This window comes from Ceratotherium simum, chromosome 6 (assembly GCF_057802395.1).
Source record: "Ceratotherium simum simum isolate JZ-2026a chromosome 6, ASM5780239v1, whole genome shotgun sequence".
NCBI classification, from domain to species: domain Eukaryota; kingdom Metazoa; phylum Chordata; class Mammalia; order Perissodactyla; family Rhinocerotidae; genus Ceratotherium; species Ceratotherium simum.
The window spans coordinates 12,325,818-12,341,458 of record NC_141905.1 but is presented as its reverse complement, the minus strand read 5'-3'; the positions used below and the strand labels follow the sequence as shown (position 1 = coordinate 12,341,458).

Below are 15,641 nucleotides of genomic sequence, written 5' to 3'. Positions count from 1 at the left end.
ATAAAAGAAAAGTGATTTACACATCTTCAATCAGTTCAGGAGGTTTAAAAATTAAGAGCCCTGATCCTTTTTTCAGAATAGGTACTGCCGGGGTGGCTCAAAGGAAATAAGATGTTTGTCTCCTTGGACTTCATCATAAAAAAAAGCTTCATGTTTATACTGGCCGTTTAGGTTTCTCTAAGCACTTTCACATGTGTTTTCACGTTGGATATTTACACATTTTTTTAAATTTAAAAAGTTATCTATATATTTTACAGATTTATAATCCTATAAAATTTTATTCCATAACTAGAGGGAAGGCAGTAAATTTGTCATAACTATTCTTCACTTCCCCTAAACTTAGTACTCTCAAGTTGTTTTTTCACATTTTCTGTTTCACTTTCTCATTTTAAATAGTAATAAAAGATGTCAGGGGCTGGCCCGGTGGCGCAAGCGGTTAAGTGCGCGCGCTCCGCTGCGGCGGCCCAGGGTTCGCTGGTTCAGATCCCGGGCGCGCACCGACGCACTGCTTGGCAAGCCATGCTGTGGCGGCATCCCATATAAAGTGGAGGAAGATGGGCACGGATGTTAGCTCAGGGCCGTCTTCCTCAGCAAAAAAAGAGGAGGATTGGCAGATGTTAGCACAGGGCTGACCTCCTCACACACACACACAAAAAAAAGTCAAATTCTCCACTGCCGCGGCTCTGCAGCATTCTTGATCATGACCTGCAGTACAAAACACGTTTTACATCATGACTGTGTCCATGAATGTGTGTCTTAAACAGAAATTTTATGAAACAATACTTATTGTCATTATGTGGTATGTGTTCCAATAGGTCCTATTCAATTCTTTTTTTTTCTTTTCTTTTTTATTCTCATGTTGGCCCGCTAATTGGCTCCTGGCTTATATTTTCAAAAACTTAGTGAATCAATTCTTATGTGCTCCTAAATGTAATGCAGTGAAAATGGTCTGGAAAAATATAGACTCAGAGAAGAAATCAAGAACCAACCTGTATATACACAGACGTGAGTAACCCACATGGTAGGATCAGCCCTCCTCCAGGAATCCAGGAATGCTTTCGAAGGCACTGGTGTCGCCCCCTGGCAGGAGCATGTTCAGTTTTATTTTGTACTCCTTGCCTGAGGTCTGGAGCCTGGAACACTTCAATAGCACTGCCTTGAAGGTCCCAGCAAACCCTGACAGGAGCGGGAACCTGCTGCAGATCCCAGAGAGGATCAAGAGCCATGCATCTGCCCCCATTCCGTGCCGCCTGACCACCCCCTTTGCCCTAACGCAGGCTGCATTCCTAGAACTCCTCCCTGGGATTCTTTGTAAAGTGCTAAGGTCACTAGGCTGACAGGGGTCTCTGTTCCCACCACCTGTTTCTTCCTGATGATTAAAAGGCAAGGCTTCCCTTAGGTGTCCTCACCAATGTAAGTCAGTTCAATGAGAGTGGACTGTGACCTCCCTTGACTCAGAATATACTAACCCTACAGCATATCGACTGTTGAGTCAGGATGAAGAAATGAGTGTTGAGCATAGAAATGATAGCCTCTTCTCAGCAAGAGCACCTTAAACAGAAAACATTTAGCCCAGGTTTATCATTGTTTCATTTGGGTCTCACCTAGAACCCCTGATTCTTAGGAAGTTACGAATTATTTATGAAACAATAGCTGTTCGTGAAGAAAGACATTAGGTGACTTTGATGTCTAATAAGTATTTTTAGATTCTTTATTGAAGTCCTTATGACCTTCTGATCAGTTTCTTCTGAGGTCATACTGTGTACCAACGAGACCTCAATTGTTGAGCCTCCAGAGCATGAGGATCTTTTTAACGAGATGAATCCTTCAACGAGATGAATCTCGCACAGTGGCACAGGGGCCATGGAGAAGGTTATGGAAAATGTTTCAGGTACCAGTCCCTGAGTAAAGGTGGAGGGAGGAAGGGCTCTTGTATCCTGGCCACACAGGGACTCTCTCTTACTAGAGAAAGCTGGGCACAGCTTTGTTGTGAAGAGATTGGGGAGCACCAGAAATGTACCTCCCCTGGACATGGAGAGAAGACACAGCCTGCTTGCAGAGGCATGGCAGGAGTGACTGTCCTCTCTGAGGAACAAGGGGGAAGAAAGGCCCTTGCAGCAGTGGGGAGAGAAAGTTCAAGACCGACCTGAGATCTAAGATTTATTTTGTGTCAGATATTATATTAGGCATTTACGTATAAAGAATGTATAATCTTTTCAGTCCATCATATTCAGATGAGCAAGAAAAGGAATTTTATTTTTGCGAAACAACTTAAATCTGCATTTTCAGGTTCCATTGTGCATAACAAATTACCACAAACTTAGCATCTTACAATACCACCTATTTATTATTTCACGGTTCTGGGTGATAGCTGGGTTGCCTGTTCAGGGTCTCACAGAGCTGAAATCAAGGTGTCACCCCAGCTGAGTGAGTTCTCATCTGGAGGTGAGACCGAGGAAGAATCCACTTCTCATTGCATTTCCGTTGTCTGAGCTTCTGCCCTGATGACCCAATGCCGCCTCTGGGCACCAGATGGGAAGGGCGTGAGGCACAGACCTCCTTTGAGTCTTGCATCACCAACGTTATCAGACTCATTCTCCTCCTCTGGCCCTCTCCTTATTTAGAACCAACATCAGGGTGGAGCAGGATTCCAAGCCCTTCTTGGTGGCCATCACCAATATCTTCTCCTTTTGACTTTCTTCCCACATCCCTCTGGCTTTGGAAACTCGTTTTTTTCCCTCAATTGGAACATTACAGATTAAGCTAAAGTCCTCTTTGTCAATCACCCACAATCCTAATCATCTTCCCTATCTAAGACATCACTGCTGATATATGATTTGCATGCATCTTTTTATCCTTTTGGGATAATTTTAAATATATAAATATTTATATAAGGTATATACTATTGTTGTATATGTTTTATTGTTACCTAAATCATATTATATTGTATTCATCACGCCACAGCTTACTTTTCTAACTCAACAATGTATTTTTAGAATTTCTATGTTAATACATATAAGTTAATTACTTTTATCTGCTGTATTCTCCTTTATGTATAACCAGATTTTTTTGTTTTTTTTTTTTTTGCGAGGAAGATCAGCCCTGAGCTAACATCTGCCAATCCCCCTCTTTTTGCTGAGGAAGACTGGCCCTGGGCTAACATCGAGGCGATCTTCCTCCACTTTATGTGGGACGCCGCCACAGCATGGCCTGACGTGCGGTGCGTCGGTGCGCCCCGGGATCCAAACCCGGGCCGCCAGCAGTGGAGCATGCGCACTTAACTGCTACACCACGGGCTGGCCCCCGGATTTTTTTTTATCTATTCCCAAACTGATGGTCTTTTAGTTTTCCTAATTTTTGTCATGACGGCAAATGCTTCAGTGAACATCCACATGCCCGTCTCCTTGTGTACGTATGCATGCAAGAATTTCTAGAGGACAGATATCCAGAAATTAAATTGCTGGCTCCTGGTGCGCATATCTTTCCAGTGTAATTGATACTACTGAGTCACCTCTTTGTAGTAGTTGTATCAATTTATTTAGTCTCAATAGAGTGATGGAGGATCTTTCTTCATTGCCTAGTGTTGAGGCCAGTACACCATTCCTTGATGGTCAAAGACAAGTGTTTGCAGCTCAAAGGACCTTATCTCTAAAGCTCTGTCTCTACCAGAGTATGTAAAGTCTACTTGAAAAAGCAAAAATTGAGCATGGTCTGATTTCTTTCTCCCTGCGTTTCTGCGGTAACAACCCAACCCTGAGGACATGAGAAGCTGGCATTGGGGGAAGGCAGGCAACATACCAATGAATACTTCAGAGTATTAGCCTACCACACCACAGTGTTTCTTACCCTCTCCATAACCCGCAGAGAGTAGGTGGTGATGTTCCAGGTTTTCTGTTTGTTTTTATTGTGGTAAAATCACGTAACATGAGATCTACCTTCTTAACAAATTTTTAAGTGTACACTACAGGCACAATGTTGTACAGCAGATCTCTAGCACTTATACTTCTTGCATAACTTTAGATTCATTGAATAGTAACTCCTCGTTTCCCTCCCCTGACCCCGGTCCTGGCAACTACTAATCTACTTTCTGCTTCTATGAGTCGTGTTTTAGATACCACATATAAGTGGAATCATGCAGTATTTGTCCTTCAGTGACTGGCTTATTTAACTTAGCATAATGTCCTCAAGGTTCATCCATGTTGTCACATATTGTAGGATTTCTTTCTTTTTTAAGGCTGAATAGTATTCCATTGTATGTATATATCATATTTTCTTTATCGATTCATCTGGATATCCATAAATATCCATAGATATTTAGTTTGTTTCCATATTTTGGCTATTGTGAATAGTGCTACAGTGAACATGGAAGTGCTAATATCTCTTCGAGATGCTGATTTCAGTTCTCTTAGATAAATACCCAGAAGTAGGATTGTTGGATCATATGGTAGTTCTATTATTAATTTTTTGAGGAGCCTACAATTTTTTTTCCATAGCAGCTGCACCATTTGGCATTCTCACCAATAGTGTACAAGGGTTCCAATTTCTCCACATCCTCACTAATATTTACTGTGTTTTGTTTTTTTGATAATAGCCATATTATCATACCTAATATGAAGTGATGTCTCGTGGTTTTGATTTGCATTTCCCTAATGATTAGTGATGTTGAGCATCTTTTCATATACTTGTAGGCCATTTGTATGTCATCTTTGGAGAAATGTCTATTCAAGTCCTTTGCCTATTTTTAAGGGGGTTATTAATTTTTTTCTGTTGAGTTGTAGAAGTTCTTTATATATTTTGGAAATTAACTCCTTTTCAGATATGCAGTTTGCAAATATTTTCTCCCATTCCTTAGGTTTCTTTTTCACTCTGTTGATTGATTCCTTTGCTGTGCAGAAGCTTTTTAGTTTGATGTAGTCCCACTTATCTATTTTTGCTTTTGTTTCCTGTGCTTTTGGTACCATGAAATCATTGCCAAGACAAATGTCATGAAGCTTATCCCCTATGTTTTCCTCCAGGAGTTTTAGAGTTTCAGGTCTTATGTTTAAGTCCTTAATCCATTTTCAGTTGATTTTTGTAAATGGTGTGAGATAAGGGTCCAATGTCATTCCTTTGCATGTGGATATGCAGTTTCTCCAACATCATTTGTTGAAGAGACTGTCCTTTCCCCATAGTGTGTTCTTGGCATCCTTGTCAAAGATCAGTTGACCATATATGCATGGATTTATTTCTGGGCTCTCTATCTGGTTACATTGGTCTATATGTCTGTCTTCGCGCCAGTACCATACTCTTTTAACTACTGTAGCTTTGTAATATATTTTGAAATCAGGAAATGTGATGCCTCTCACTTTGTTCTTCTTTCTCAAGATGATTTTGGCTATTGGGGGTCCTTTGTGGTTCCATAAAAGTAATCCAGTTTTGTAGATGAAGAAATGTGGTTTTAGAGAAGTCAGGCAATTTGCCAAGTTTATACTCCTTCTCAGCTAACCCAGAACTCAAACCCAAATCAGCCAGGCTCTAAAGACCATGGTTTTTCTACGTTTTGCTGCTTTCCAATGAGAAGTTATTAATGATGACAAGAGCATCAAATCTGTTAATAGAAGTGATGTTGATATATCTCATATTTTCCTAGCATCAGATGAGTGCCTGTGATTTCCTAGACATTTCTCCCCTCATGGCTATAAGTTATATGGGTTTTAGGAATATGCTTTTCTCATAATTTCTGCTTCCTATCCAAAAGGCTTTCTTTTCTTCAATGACATGTTCATCTACTGGATTCACGTCTACTGGATTCCTTTTGTTTTTATGTATGAAGCTATTAGAAGGAAACTTGAGTGTAGTTATCTGGAGTGAGTGCTTGCTTATTAACTATTAACTTCTTAATTATAGTCCTTGGGCTGTTGTATCACATGGGTGAGCAAGTGACTACAGGCCATTCTCCTTTAATGGTTCTTTTGTAGCATTAAAATTTTTGCTCAGTTCTTAATCTACATCCATTGTATGATGGACAGAGAGTAGAACATTTTAAAAGTAAGGAAAAGCACATACCTGAAACTTTTAAGTGGTATTAGATATTGAATTAATTTTGAATTATAAGAAAAACAAAGGGCACTGGGTGATATGCCAAAGAATTCAGGTCAAAGACCACCTGTGTGACAGTTTGTGACTCACAGGCTTTCTAGTGATTAGTCAAGAAGCTCCCCAATTCCAGGTGCACCAGAATAGGTATTTAATGAACCCAATAGGGAGAGCTAGTCCTACCCGTAGGTGTCTTTCCTCCATTCTGGTTTCTTTTGTGTTCTGTATTCCAACAAAGCATAATTGGACTGGAATATTATATGATTTATGGTTCTCTACAGATTCACAGGATGAAATGAAATAAAGAGAAGAATGGATCTTAGGCTTGCCAAAATTCCTACTTTAATTCTTTACTAATCTTGGTCAATTGCTAAGTTTCTATTGAATTTGTACAAACATAATACGGTTATCTGCAGGGAGCAATTTGACATTGCCTAAAAACCTTTGTGCTTTTTAAAATTACTTTATTCATGTCCCATATCTCATCTAGGGGGTAAGTTCATGGAGGGCAGAGTCCTGACTTATTGAATTCCATGGCACCAATCATAATGACCAAAAGCTAGTAGAGGTTCAATGAGAAGTGTTAATATTGATGATGACAGCTATATTAATCAGGACCCTCTTGGTTGCAGGTGACAGTGACCTAGCTCAGGTAGCCCAGGTAACAAAGGAAATGGTTGGCTCCCATAACTGGGAAGGTCAAGGGGAGGCAGAGTTGCCTTTAGGAGTGGCTAGATCCAGCCTTGAAAAGACATCGTTATCATGCTGTCTCTGTTCCCCACATTCCCTCCCATCTCTCTCCTCTAGTTTGCTTCTCAGATTTTCCATGTGGATATAAATAGGGTCACCAGCACCTAGGAATCCCAAAGAACAGAGAATTACCCTCTCTCTTTCCAGCATACATATCAAGTCCCCAACTTTACTCTTACTGCTCCTCTTTGCGTGTTCTTCAGGCCCATTGCTGAGGTAGAGGAGTCAGGACCATGTGACTGATCCCCATCCAGAAGTACATCCCGAGGATGACAGGCCATTTCCAAAAGAACGGATGAAGGAAAGACAGATAACAGGCATCCACTGCATAGTGTTGACAAGAAGAAAAAAAAAGATGAAAGAAGACAGATGTATCGTCAGCCCTAATATAAAGCACTGGGATTATTGGTCATTATATTTATTTATAATAAAATCAGCACGGCATAAGTGATGAGAATAAGTCTACAGAACATGATCAATTCTATGGGACATGAGAGCAGAGACTTAGAAAGTGTTTTAAAATTTTTAGAAGGTGCTGTAGAAGATTATGTGAGATTGAGAACACCCCAGGGGCTGGGGTGGGGAGGGGGAGGAGGAGGAAGGGAGGAAGGTAAAATGGGCTGCAATACAACCCGAGAAGTGGACAAGGAAACTCAGCTCCTATGTCCAGGAAGCTTTGGAGTGAAACATGTTGGGAAGGTAAAGGCTATTCAGAAAGTATATAAAAAATTAGCAAGGGTCTGGTGCAGGAAAAAGAGAAATGCATAAGTTAGGGTGACAGTGTAAAGAATAAAGAGGTGATACTTATCTGAGCATATGTAGTTGAGGAGATCAGAAAGGCATCCTTGACTCCCCAGTAGAACAGTGGTTATTAACCTCAGAGACTGGACATTGAGCTGAAGTGTCTGATTAAAGACAAATCTGCTCTCGTCCATCTATATAGTTGCAGGTGCAATGGGGAAGATGGGCAAACACCTTTAGAACTATTGTAAACTGGTACCTGGGTGGAGGGAGAGAGAGCAGGTAGATCTTCTATATGTGTATCTTGGAAGAAACCATAAATGCTATTGCGTACCCCAGACACCATGTGGCGCTTCCCAGATATGGACATTCCCTCAGTGAGGGGCTACTGGAGATAAGGATGGGTTGACAGCCACTAATAAAACCCAGAGAAGTAAAAAGAAGTAAAGAAGAAAAAAATCCATCAATTACCTGTAATTGGAAATTAGTGCAATGTAGATTTCACCTATGGGAAAATAGTGATGGATTACACAGGAGTTCTTAAACTATTTTTCTCCCTAATAGAATAATATGTTAGAATATTTAGACTATTTCCAATTTTTTTACTATTTCAAGTAGCACTGAAGTGAATATATCTAAGTGTATGTATGTATATAAGTGTAGGAAAAAGTGTATACTTGTGTATGTCCAACTGTGTATGTTTTATGTTTTTTTGTCACACACGCAAAACATACATACTACAGACACACACACACACACACACACACACACACACACCCTGTTGGACAGTTCCGAGATCTTGGATTTTGTGCATTTTTATTTTGACAGATACTGCCAAATTACCTTTCAAATTGTTGACCAATTTACACTGCACCAAGACCGTGGAACTGATTATTTCCCTCACACTGTTGTACTGCATGCATCAAATCGTCTGTATTTTGGGTGACAAATGGTATCTCATTAATTTTTAAATGCACATCAATTCCACTCTAAAGTGGTGTATAATGACTTTTAATCAGTTACGAGGGGCTAGTTATACATGACACTTGGATGAGCTGGTGGAGAGGCAGTGTAACATCATAGGTGAGCAGGGACGCTGTAGGCTCAGATGATCTGGGTGTGAATCTCCACCTCCCTCCACCCACACACATTAGCTTGAATCCTTGGACAAATTACTTAGCTTTCTGTGTCTCAGTTTCCTATAAGATGTGGTTATTTTAAGGGTTAAATGAGGTAATGCATATGATTTTCACAATGTGTACCACGCAGGAAGTATCCAATAAATATTCTCTTCTGTTATTTATTATCGCACTAAATTGAGCTTTGAGCCTCCTGGCAGCCAAAGCTAAGTTCATTGTTCAATAAAAATAATAATAAAATAATAATAGCAGACATTATACTTATGTAACACGTACTATTTGCCAGGCTCTGATCTAAGTACTTTACACATATTAAAACATTTTGATGAGAAACAAAGTTTCTTTGACCACTCATTATTGAATTCTAGGTTGAATTTATCAACAATTTATTCCATTATGCAGAACGTTTCATTTCCATTTTTCAATGAGGAAACCGAGACTCAAAGGGGTTAAATAATACCCAAAATCCCACTCCCAGGAAGTGATCTGAACCTACGCCTTTGGGAGACCAAAGTCCTCCCACTGCACCTTAAGACCGTTCCAAAAGGCTCTGTGTGACTCTGCCTGCACTCCTTTGAGAGATGCTCTGACGTGCAGTTATCTAAGGCTTTGGTTTAGGGCTCTTGCCATGTGCACGTGTATAGGTATTTGTATGTCAGAGTTTACAGCTGAACACATTTTTACCCAAGAGCCTAAACACAACAGAAGTGTTCTCAGTAGATTTTTGCCATGGTTATCAAATGTTGAATTCACAGAATGACACTCATTGAGGAATGATTTACTGAATGGAGTCCACAGCAGTTGGTGATGTGAGAACTCCTGGGCCGGTTGTGTCCTGGAAGTACAACCCCGGGGGTTCCAAGAGGATGGAGCAGGTCTCAACCAAGGCTTCCCATGACAGCATGGGGGTCTTCCTGGTGATGCATTCACTGTAATGATTCTTAGTTATTTATATATTTTGGTAGCAAGTGTTTGAAAGAACTGCTTGCAGTTTTCCAACTATCTCTATGCAAATGTGTGTGTGTGGTGCTCAAATACTTTTTGACCATTGGAGTTAAGATATCTAAATACTGGAAATATTCAAAACTGGTTTGGTCAGCTCAGAACATTCTGGTAAAGGCTGTGTATATTATCAAGCGTAAGATAGCTGCCTTGTATACTGTTGCCAGCCATTACAAGGAACCAATACATTACTTTTTCTATCTGTGTTTTAAAGAGAGAATGTAATGTAAAGTGATTTTTGCTCGTTTGCCCCTTGCTCCAGGTTGATGTTGCTCATTCCAGTGAGGCTTAAATGGCTGATATCGCCTTAAAGTTGCTTATGTCCTCAGCCTGGGATGAGTAAATGACCAGGTGGATAAAATGCAAATGATGCTAATAAGATTAATGCATTAAGTAGCATGATGATAAAGCTCTGCTGGATAAGTATCATACAAGCATCTAATATTTTTCCCCTTCTCTTTAAAATAAAAGTAGTAAGGAAGGTTTTGTTTGATAGTAGCATTATGTGGAAGTATATGTGGTATATATTTAGAAATTCAGGGAGAAAACACAATGTTTAATGCATGCCACTAGCTAATTGTGCTACCTCGAATAAATCAATTTCTGCCTGCCCTAGACTCCTCACATTTAAAGTGAGAGAATGAACTTGATGTTTGTGGCCTCTCTGAGATTCGGCATCCTATAATAGGTCTTCTAGGTCTTTTCAAGTATGCAATGCAAAGAACAAATAAAACAAAGGCAGAAATTTTCCTAACTCCGTCTTTTCTCTCTTTTCTCCCCAGACTATGTCAGAGAGTCACAATGACCTTGCACAATAACAATACAACCTCGCCTTTGTTTCCAAACATCAGCGCTTCCTGGATACACGGCCCTTCAGATGCGGGGCTGCCCCCAGGAACGGTCACTCATTTTGGCAGCTACAACATTTCTCGAGCAGCTGGGAATTTCTCCTCTCCAAATGGCACCACCAGTGACCCCCTGGGAGGTCATACCATCTGGCAAGTGGTCTTTATTGCATTCTTAACGGGCGTGCTGGCCCTGGTGACTATCATCGGCAACATCCTAGTGATAGTGGCGTTTAAGGTCAACAAGCAGCTGAAGACAGTCAACAACTACTTCCTCTTAAGCCTTGCCTGTGCGGATCTGATTATTGGGGTCATTTCGATGAATCTGTTTACTACCTACATCATCATGAATCGATGGGCTTTAGGAAACTTGGCCTGTGACCTCTGGCTTTCCATTGACTATGTAGCTAGCAATGCTTCGGTCATGAATCTTCTGGTCATTAGCTTCGACAGGTACTTTTCCATCACGAGGCCACTCACATACCGAGCCAAACGAACAACAAAAAGAGCTGGTGTGATGATAGGTCTGGCTTGGGTCATCTCCTTCATCCTTTGGGCTCCTGCCATCTTGTTCTGGCAGTACTTTGTTGGGAAGAGAACTGTGCCCCCAGGGGAGTGTTTCATTCAGTTCCTCAGTGAGCCCACCATTACCTTTGGCACGGCCATCGCTGCCTTTTATATGCCTGTCACCATTATGACTATTTTATACTGGAGGATCTATAAGGAAACTGAAAAACGTACCAAAGAGCTTGCTGGGCTACAAGCCTCTGGGACAGAAGCAGAGGCGGAAAACTTTGTCCACCCCACAGGCAGTTCTCGAAGCTGCAGCAGCTATGAGCTTCAACAGCAAAGCATGAAACGCTCAACCAGGAGGAAGTATGGCCGCTGCCACTTCTGGTTCACAACCAAGAGTTGGAAGCCCAGTGCCGAGCAGATGGACCAAGACCACAGCAGCAGTGACAGCTGGAATAACAACGACGCTGCTGCCTCCCTGGAAAACTCCGCCTCCTCCGATGAGGAGGATATTGGCTCAGAGACAAGAGCCATCTACTCTATTGTGCTCAAGCTTCCAGGTCACAGTACCATCCTCAACTCCACCAAGTTACCCTCATCAGACAACCTGCAGGTGCCTGACGAGGAGCTGGGGACAGTGGACTTGGAGAGGAAAGCCAGCAAGCTGCAGGCCCAGAAGAGCATGGACGATGGAGGCAGTTTTCAAAAAAGCTTCTCCAAGCTTCCCATCCAGTTAGAGTCAGCCGTAGACACAGCCAAGACCTCTGAGGTCAACTCCTCAGTGGGTAAGACCACGGCCACTCTACCTCTGTCCTTCAAGGAAGCCACTCTGGCCAAGAGATTTGCTCTGAAGACCAGGAGTCAGATCACTAAGCGGAAACGGATGTCCCTCGTCAAGGAGAAGAAAGCAGCGCAGACCCTCAGCGCCATCCTGCTTGCCTTCATCATCACCTGGACTCCCTACAATATCATGGTTCTGGTGAATACCTTTTGTGACAGCTGCATACCCAAAACCTATTGGAATCTGGGCTACTGGCTGTGCTACATCAACAGCACCGTGAACCCTGTGTGCTATGCCCTGTGCAACAAAACATTCAGAACCACTTTCAAGATGCTGCTGCTGTGCCAGTGTGACAAAAGGAAGAGGCGCAAGCAGCAGTACCAGCAAAGACAGTCAGTCATTTTTCACAAGCGCGTGCCTGAGCAGGCCTTGTAGAATGAGGTTTTCTCAAAAGCAGTGACCAAACGCACACATCCACCCACAAACCTTAGGAGGGAGTAAGATGAGGGTGGGGGTGATTTCTGGTGGTGATGAAAATGTTTTTATCACCCATATGTGAAAGAAGCTGCCTGTTTACTGATCCATTGAATAAACTCATTTTAATTAAAAAGTCAAATACCAATTCAGCAAAAAAACACAGAGCATATTACTGAATATAAAGAAATTTATTCTGAAATAGACTTTAAGTGTTTTTTTCTTAAAGAGGAAAAATAATTGTTTCATAGCTATTATATACCCAAATTGATCTGCTTGGTTCTTTTCATTCCCATTGGCTCTGGAATCTCAGATGAGCATAACTAGCTGGGCCCGTTGCCACGTTCTTTCCAAGGATCCCAAAAGTGTCGATCCAGACCCCACGTGGAACACGTCAGGCTAGTGAATCCGTGGTTTTGAAATTATTTCACACGTTGCAAAGCTGAACCTTCTTGTCCCAATAGAGCTTCCCGTCTTCTCTTCGGTGTGTTGTTAAACTCTATTTGTGGACTTGATTCTTGATTCTTGCAAAGTACTGTTTTGTGCAGTTCAAGTTTCGTACAAATAAAAATATATAAATATATATATATGTGTGAGTTTCACACACACACACGTAGTGTATATAATATAATGGGAATCACTGAAGTGGCAAATTATTCCTGCAATATATGCTTTCAGTACCTTGGTGACTGAAGTTCTCTAGGATCCTAACACAACATAAAAGTGAAATAAACCCATTATAATGTTTTGGAAGCCAGGGCTGTTTTCCATAAAGCACCCTGGAGAACATGCAGCAGAGAGCAGCGAGGCCCTCCCAGCAGGTCTCTGCAGAGCTGACATCCTCTTGAGTCTGGTTGAGCACCGTGGCTTGACCAGACTCAGAGTAAGCTGTCTCCTTTGTTGATCTCCTCAACAGAGCTAAATCAAATTGGTGCCCCTCTGAGCTCAAAGAATGAACCCCATCCACCTGTTTGAATTTAATCATCCAAATCTGAATGTTTCCAAACAAAATTTCTACTATCTAAACTACTTGAAACAAAACGATAGTGCCACATTTGAATGTCACAGACAGCAATATATATGGCAAAGCGAAAGAGACAGTGTGAGGGGGGATGAGGGAGAACGTGGTATTCGATTTCTTGCTACTTGGCACCTTTGTCACTTAGCTGTGGCCACTGCTTCCTGGTATTCATTGTGCAACCTTCGCCCGGTACTAGGTGAGGTTTAGGAAGTCACGAGTCCTCTGAAAAAAGAATTACACTTTGAAAAGTATTGCTTCAAATTGATTTCCTTACATTTCAAAAAATTGATTTTGTATTCTCCTCTGAATTGACCAAAATGCTAACTGTTCTCTTTGGGGGAGGGGACGGGTGCTGCTGTTGCTGTCATCTCTGTTGCTGCTGTAGTTGTTGGGGTTCCTTCTTTTCCTTTTGCTGGGGCTGTGTGTGGGGGGTAGGGGAGGGAGGCAGGGGGCTGAGGAGAAATCTCACCTTTGTACAGGCCTCCATGCTGTGAACCCAAGGCCAGGGTAGAAGCTGCTTTTGTATTCAGTGTGAGGTGGTGTTTACAGGTGACTGTGAAACAGTGAAAGTGTACTCAGTGGTGTCTGTGTTTCTGAAGTATTTAATTTTGTGTTATGTTTATATGAAGAAATATTTATGCATATTTCACTGTGTCTATTTAATGTTGATAAATATTACTCTTCCGTCTTCAGCCATGGTGTCCTTTGAAAGTGATTCTTTAAGGTCCACTTGAGCAATGAGTAGAGTATATTGAGCTTTCCTGTGGCTAAGAAGAGGAAGAAAGTCATCCCGTTGGCTTCAGCAAGTACCTAATTCTTTCTGGGTAATAAAAAGTCAACTGTAACTACAACATAAATGTTTAAAACCACTCTTTAGTTAAACCTGACGGAAACTGAACAAAGCAACCCTCCACCATTGTGTTTGAAATCACGTGACAAGGGAAAACAAGCAAATCAGCATAATTGAAAGAATGATTATTTTTTGGCCCACATTCAACCAAAGAACAAGAAAAACCAGAGACTATTTTCTAATGTGTACAGCAAACTACAAAATGTTATGTTATCCACCTGTAAAACGCCTAGTGAGCAATTGCATCTATATTTTATTACTCAAGTTGGCCTGGCACTAATAAATATGTGAATGCTGATTCGTCTCCCAGTACTTCAGTAAGTCCCATTCTTTCTGAAACTCATATCTTGCCTCCCTCTCAAAGGGCTGTTTCCTGTATTTAAAAAAAAAAAAAAAAGTTAAATTTAAGAAACGGAGAAACGCTTAGCTTTGGTAAAACTGTAAAGGTTAATAACAGTTCTTTTTAAACATGGTTATCTCCTGATCTTTGTCCTTTTATGATGCTGATAATGGCAGAAAAGAAACAAATCCCAGACTCTGGCTCTCTTTTTCTGCTACTGGTTTAATTATAGAATTGTTTTTAAATTTCTTACAGATGAAAGCTGCTTTTAAATACTATCTCCTGGCTGTGTTTATAGAAAGGTATGTCCAACTCTTAGGTCATTTTCAGAGAAGGAAAATAAGAAAAATCAATTCTTTTGAATATGGAGAATTGCAAAGTGTAATCACAGATGTAGTGAGTGTTTATAACCGGATGTAGCTACACATGCATTGCTCAAAGGGCTTGTTGTTGGAGAAGGTATTCAGCATTTACATAAGATCAAAATGTCTTCATCCCCCAACTGGGAATCAAACTATTTCATTCCACATGAATCAGGTTTGCAGAACTTCCACGATTATCCACTTTAATAAAAAGAGCAAAATAGTCAAATGTAAAATAAACCACAAATGAAGAACACACCCCAATACACACACACGCATATCCACTCTCTGATTCTCTGTCCTCCAGGCTTTGCCAGATGGATAGGAGAAGTGAGCTCTCTGGTCCCCTATTTCCCTTGGCTCTGCTGTCTCTGGCCCATCACCTACCTGTGGTGTCTCTGCTAGTTCCTGAATCATCCTTGTCTTAAATCCCACCTTGACTCTCGAAATATGTTCCGTTCTGTCCACTCTTTCATGTATGATAGTTCTAGACCCCAACAGAAAGAAAACAAACAAGAAAGCATAAGCATTAGGAGCTGCAGTGGCTAAAGATCTGAAAGGCATAGCAGCTTTCTCTGTCAGCTCCCCTCTGTTGCACTCGTGCAAGTTCATTGCTCTGGGAAGGGATGAGAGCCCTTTGTGCATCAATGGTGAGAAGCGGGAGGGTGGAGTCTCATGCAAAGGTGTCTGCCTCAGACCTGTCTCAGGAGGGAAGAAGGATGTCAGGGCTCATGCACAGTGGAGAACT

General features: G+C 41.3%; 1 protein-coding gene across 6 annotated transcripts in view; it reads left to right on the top strand.

The window, feature by feature from the left end:
• Positions 1 to 14,489, top strand: part of CHRM3 (cholinergic receptor muscarinic 3) — a 473,044-nt gene extending 458,555 nt beyond the window's left edge. For all 6 annotated transcript variants that reach the window (XM_087431902.1, XM_087431900.1, XM_087431901.1 and 3 more), the window contains one exon: positions 10,490 to 14,489. In XM_087431902.1, the coding sequence (XP_087288028.1) occupies positions 10,490 to 12,281 (1,792 nt within the window). In that variant the 3' untranslated portion in view covers positions 12,282 to 14,489. The remainder of the gene's footprint in view (positions 1 to 10,489) is intronic.
• The last annotated feature ends 1,152 nt before the right edge of the window (positions 14,490 to 15,641 follow it).